The sequence below is a fragment of the Podarcis vaucheri genome (genome assembly GCF_965113315.1).
Source record: "Podarcis vaucheri genome assembly, chromosome: 9".
NCBI classification, from domain to species: domain Eukaryota; kingdom Metazoa; phylum Chordata; class Lepidosauria; order Squamata; family Lacertidae; genus Podarcis; species Podarcis vaucheri.
Window position 1 is genome coordinate 60,556,702 of NC_138767.1, and position 6,188 is coordinate 60,562,889.

Genomic DNA, 6,188 nt, shown 5'->3' on the forward strand with positions numbered 1-6,188 from the left:
GAATTTTGGAAATCCAAAGAAAAGATGTGTGTGTGAGAGAGACACAACACTTTATTTAGTGCACTAAAAAAAGTAACCAACTAATTATGGCACAGAGGAACACTCTAGAGGGTTGCAGAACAAAACAAAATGTCTCCAGCTAAAAGATTATCTTGACTTTCTCCTAGGTCCCTGCTTACATCAAGAATGTATGTGAAGTATGACTTCCCGGTGGCGATGCAAAGTTTGTTGGGGTGAAAATGCACAGGGCAAGCTTTGTGTTGCAGCCCTCCCAATGTGTTTCTGTTGTATTAAAGGCAGATACTGTATTTTTAGAAACACTTATTCACAGGAAATTAGGCGTCCAATGGAGTGGGTTAGCAGGGGGGAGAATGACAGATGGCAATGGACTGACTCCAGCTTTTCATTACTGCCGTGCAACCCTCAAGACTTCCGCACTGCACCTCAACTAATGAGGAGACAGTGTGTCTGTTGGCTCTTAATCACGAGTCACTTAGGGAAGAGATTGGGTTTTATTTCTGCCTCCCAGAGTTATACTTGCAGATTAAGAACGTAGAATGGATTTTCATGATGGTTTTGTGCGTATCCAGCCTGAGGGTCCTCTTCTCCCATTGGGCTTTTTAGGCCAATTCAGATTAATTTGCTGCTCTGCGTTACTTAAGACTAGAGTTGCAAAAAAGGGAGATATTAATCAATTATAGTAATCATATGAGTGAGGCTTCAGTCCTGTACACACACTTAGCTGGGAGCAAGTCCTATTAAACTCACTGGAATTTACTGCAGGAGCTATTGCAGAGCCTCCAAGTGTCCTTATTGTCCAGGGACAGTCCCGGATTTAGGGAAGCTGTCCTGGTTTCTGGTTTGATCCCAGAATGTCCCACTTTCCCTTTAATTATAATTAAATAGGACATCCCTATTTTTGTTGGAGGGGATGTTATTGGTATACAGAATTGCAGCCCAAGACTGGCAAGGTTCAGACATTATATACATTAAGAAGTTATGAAGAAGACATCCTGAACAATGGAAAACAGTGCCGATTTCTCACCAGTCAAATGCTTTATCTATGCCTTTAAAATATGTTAGATGCCAGGGTGATATCCCATTAAAGGTTGCACATTGTGGGCAGATTGTGCCCGTCTCTGGGGTGACAGTGGTAGACGCAAGTTCACTCCTTACTGCTCTGGAAGATTTCTTCCTCTTCAGTCTTGACATCCACAGAAGCATCGGTTTCTTGAAGAGGGGAAGCTTGATATGAATTACGAAAAGCCCGCAAGAAGGCCTTGATGACATCGCTGAGCTCTAGGCTCTGAATGACGGGTTTCTTTTGAGCCTCATAATTCTCTAAGGTGCAGTTTTCACTCAGCTGCTTGCAGATGAACACCAATATATGCTCCTCTGTGCCTTTGACTTCTGCTTTGTCCTCCTTGAGGTGGAGATCTGTGTTCCAAGTGCTGTTGCTAGGTTGAACATTCAGCGAGACGATAGCCCAGGTTTGGTTCCTCACAGCGACCTGCATAATCTTTTCCAGTGAAAATGAAGAATGTTAAGTTAACCAGCGACCTGTCTGATGGGTTAGTAACAGTTGCCTGTCTGCTGGTCTGGGAAATCAAAATATAAATTGTTTTATAGGACAACTGTGATCAGGGTTGCACAGCCCAACCCAAAACTTCCTAGGCCTGACAAACCCACCTTGTCTTAGCAGTTCTGGGCAAGCAGTAAAAACATGGTTGGTGGTTTCTCTTTGACTTGGTGTTTCAAAAGTTCATAAATAATAAAAAAAATCATACAGCGCCTTTCAAGGGTTCAAAGCAGTCCTCATATGATCTCACAAATCCTTACAAAATTGTCTAAGACACACCAGTACTATTTATACCCATATTATAGTTGGAGGCAGGGTGGTGGTCAATGTTGAAACATACTCACTTGCCACAGAGTCTTTCCTAGTGAATTTTGAATAAGGTGAGACTTGAACAGGTAAATGCCCAGCTCATTCTCCCCATATGAACTGACCTGGACCCTTTGACCATCGCCTGAGGCCTTCTTTGTGTGCCTCCTCCATGAGAGGTCCAGGCTTTTGGCTGATTAAACAAATTATGGCCTTTTAAATGTGTTTGTGGGAGTGGGGCTATTGGTTGGTTTTTGGGTTATGTGTTTTGTGTTGGATTTTTAGGTTGCAAACCACTCGTGGTATACAAATTTAATAAATAAATCAATAATGATGATGATGATGATGATGCTTCCTCACTCTATATTACACAAGCTGTGGCACCTCAGACACTCCTGTGCCGCAAGCCACACAGGAAGAAAGGTAGCTATGTTGGCCCTTCAGAAAAATTCCAAAATCAACAGTAGAGCAATACTTTTATTAGGATCATCCAAAACCTCACAAGATACTGAGCAATAGTTAAGCAAGGACTGCTGAAGAGTTCTGGACAACCTGAGAGTATGCTCACTACTATGTTGGACGCTGTCCTACTTTGGAGTTTGGAACTTTCCTGTAGTGCATCTCTTTAATGAACACACTCTGTTTTCTGAATGGTGTGCTCCACATTTATTTTTGAAGTATTTGGTTGCAGGAAATTACAGTGGTACCTCGGGTTACATACGCTTCAGGTTACATACGCTTCGGGTTACAGACTCCGCTAACCCAGAAATAGTACCTCGGGTTAAGAACTTTGCTTCAGGATAAGAACAGAAATCGCACGGTGGCGGCGCGGCAGCAGTGGGAGGCCCCATTAACTAAAGTGGTGCTTCAGGTTAAGAACAGTTTCAGGTTAAGAACAGACCTCCAGAACGAATTAAATACGTAACCAGAGGTACCACTGTAATGTCCTGTAATGCCAACAGTTCAGCACTGCATGATCTCTGCTTTCCATTTTTGTGCAAGCAAAGTTCTTGCTCTCTAGCTAAGTCGCTGTGTATGGAAAGAAAGACAAGCATGGAATTGTCCACGGTATGAGAGAGAGCTCATTGAATACAGAAGCAGCCTCCAAGTGAAGATTTTAATGACAGCTGTGGAGTTACGTCTGCTCTCTCCCCACTAGTAGGTGAGTGGTGTTTACAGCACTGACCATCTGTTCAAAGGGTGAAGAGAAGTTTCTCACACACAGCAGTGGGAATACAGCTTTCTGCAGCTTGTGATAGTCTCTAGAGCGGGTCTAATGGCTGAAACACATGAATTTGGATTTATGACAATCTACTGTTATCTATTTTCCCCCGATTAATTCTGCAAAGAAAAGAAGCAAAAATGGTGTTCTGTATTTTTCTTACTTTACTTAACGCTCTGCCATGGGATCGAACAACAGTGGTACCACGGGTTAACTACTTAATTCGTTCCGGAGGTCCGTTCTTAACCTGAAACTGTTCTCAACCTGAAGCACCACTTTAGCTAATGGGGCCTCCCGCTGCCGCCCTGCCGCCTGAGCACGATTTCTGTTCTCATCCTGAAGCAAAGTTCTTAACCCGAGGTACTATTTCTGGGTTAGCGGAGTCTGTAACGTGAAGCGTCTGTAACCTGAAGCATATGTAACCTGAGGTACCACTGTAGATGCAAAGATTAACAGACATGTGCTTCGTTTCATGTGTATACTCTGTGTACATACAAAGGGATGGTGGACATGTGTTTGTCTAACAGGAGAACAATACCAAACCCTTGCTCCCTTTCCTATCCTTGCTGGTTCATTGCTCCAAGCATTTATCTTTATTCTCTGATACTTCTGGCACTGGAATTAAGAGGCGAGAAAGATTCTTGGAGCAATGGATTGAGGAGAGGGATAGTGCAAGAGGGGTGAGGTGTTCATATTCCTCTCCATAGCTGAGTGGTAGAGCATGTACTTTCCATGCTCTGATCATCCCAGGTTACATTCCTGGCATCTCAGGGGTAGCTTAGCCTCCACCTACTTCGTGTCCTCCAGATGTTTTCAACCACAGCTCACACCAGCCCCACCTAGCGTGGCCAGTGGTCAGGGATGATGGGAAACATAGCCCAAAATATCTTGAAGAGACAAGGTTGGGAAAAGCTGGTATGGATAATGTCAGGGAATTGCCATCAGAGGCAAGAGGAGAGGTAAGACGCTCCAGTGATGCAGGGGAGGGAACTAGCAAGGAGAGAGAGAGAGCTTCCTCTGGGGAAGGAAATCCAGGGGACACCAGGGAGGAAGGAAAGGTGGAGAGTACTGCGGAGAGGAGGCTCCGAGACTCTTCCAGTGAAATCAGCAGTGAGAGCACTGGACCTCCGCTTGGCACGCCCACGCTGCGCAGAAGGCTTCCGCGCAGAGAATCTAGGAGGGGACTGGGCGTCAAAGAATTTCTATGTTGGAAGAAATTTAGGAGACGCCCACTCACGGATTCTGCCAGTGACTAAGACAGTCGCGTTTCAAGGGCTGTCAAACCAGGGAAAGTTTTAGCTATACGACTAGCTTGGAGCAGTTTGCAGTTTACGCACAAGCAACCCCAATTCCCATTACAGATAATACTGAACTAGGAGGACAGGTGAACTCAATCAGTATAAGACAGATTCTGTGTTCCTCTCCCACACTCTTTTAGCGTTAAATTAAGATGACAAATCTCTGTTTTAGGTGTGAATGAGCGGAATGCCTAAATAGTGGCCCCGTTACATTTAATTTGGCCATCATAAGGTAAAGGGATCCCTGACCATTAGGTCCAGTCGTGACCGACTCTGGGGTTGTGGCGCTCATCTCGCTTTATTGGCTGAGGGAGCCGGCGTAGAGCTTCCGGGTCATGTGGCCAGCATGACTAAGCCGCTTCTGGCGAACCAGAGCAGTGCATGGAAACACCGTTTAACTTCCCGCCAGAGCGGTACCTATTTATCTACTTGCACTTTGATGTGCTTTCAAACTGCTAGCTTGGCAGGAGCAGGGACCGAGCAACAGGAGCTCAACCTGTTGCAGGGATTCGAACCACCGACCTTCTGATCGGCAAGTCCTAGGTTCTGTGGTTGAACCCACAGGGCCATCATATGGATGAACAAATGCAGGGAAGAGATGTCTATCTAAAGTACACATTTGAGTTCATCCAGATGCTAGGGACAAATATCACATTGGGAGCTTCCCAGAGCATCTGACAGCCACTGCTACACTAGATGAGCTTTCAGTATGATCCAGAAAGTCAGTTGGCACATTCTTGCAAGAGAAAAAGAAAAGGAAAACCACCCACCATGCCATAATTGGGAGCGATTTCTTTGACTAGTTTGGCTAAAAGCTCCGCTTCATCAAATTCAATGGTTAGGACAGTTGGTTCAGATGTGACGATGGGCCTTGCAAATTCCGTATCAGGAGCCGTTTGTTGAAATGTTGTGACCATCTTAGTTTTGCCCATTGTGATGGTTAATTTTGTGCTGAAGAGCAGGACGCAAGCCATGATGGTGATGCAGAAAACGAGGATAAGCCCAGCCAACAATGCAAATATCATAGAAAGGAGAGCATTCAGGATGTTCATGTTTGGAGAGTTTTCTGGCACTGCCTGGCATGACCTTTAGATTGTTCGCATGACTGTCATTTTGGTAGTTTCTCCTTCTGTACTGGGCTAGGGTCAACTGTAATCAAATGACACCAGGCCTAGCTAGAACTTGGTTATCTGGGCAACGGTGCTACATCACAGTGGGTGAGGTAAGCAATTGCAACAGCACACAAAGGACACTTGGCCTGCCAGTTTTCTCAAGAATGGCATTTTGCAGATAGAAGAGCATGCTATTTCAGTTCTAGCTGCCCTCTGTAGGAAGCAAGGAAGGTGTGAGCAGATCATTATGGGGAAATGGCTCACTTCAGTTCTTTTGCAAACTTTTGCGGTCAGGATGACAGTAAGTTTACATTCTAGAAAGAGCTTTTCCTTTGTTCAGTGAAAAAACACCTTAGAACTGGAGTTATTCTTGGTATAATTCTGTAGGGTGTGAGCTATCATTAAGGTGTCATTATGCCTTTTACTTTGGATGGGCATAAGACGCACAACCCTATAGTAAAGAACATAAGATTATATGTGTTCTAGGACACCGTATTTACCTCTTAATTACATATCAGGAACATTTACTGATTAGTATAACTAATAAGGATAAACATCTAATTGAAAGGTAATGTCTGTTATGTATGCAACATATGGGAATGAAAACAATGTCGTAAGGTGGATGAAGAGTTAGGGGAAAGCTAGATTTCACAGGAGACATGGGGTTCCTG

General features: G+C 44.4%; 1 protein-coding gene across 2 annotated transcripts; it reads right to left on the bottom strand.

Annotated features, from left to right (window-relative positions):
* Positions 1 to 493: 493 nt before the first annotated feature.
* LOC309540917 (uncharacterized protein) lies at positions 494 to 5,579 on the bottom strand. Of its 2 annotated transcripts, XR_014223514.1 has the most exons (3): positions 5,176 to 5,579; positions 1,046 to 1,519; positions 494 to 663 (listed from the first exon to the last, which is right to left on the bottom strand). XR_014223514.1 is itself a non-coding variant. In XM_082238308.1 (2 exons), exons 1-2 carry the CDS (start codon positions 5,455 to 5,457, stop codon positions 1,166 to 1,168), a joined length of 636 nt encoding a protein of 211 aa, XP_082094434.1. In that variant the 5' UTR covers positions 5,458 to 5,579; the 3' UTR covers positions 1,038 to 1,165. The 2 variants fall into 2 exon arrangements, 1 of the variants encoding a protein (XP_082094434.1); XM_082238308.1 differs by lacking the exon at positions 494 to 663 and having other exon boundaries at positions 1,038 to 1,519.
* Between the last annotated feature and the right edge of the window lie 609 nt (positions 5,580 to 6,188).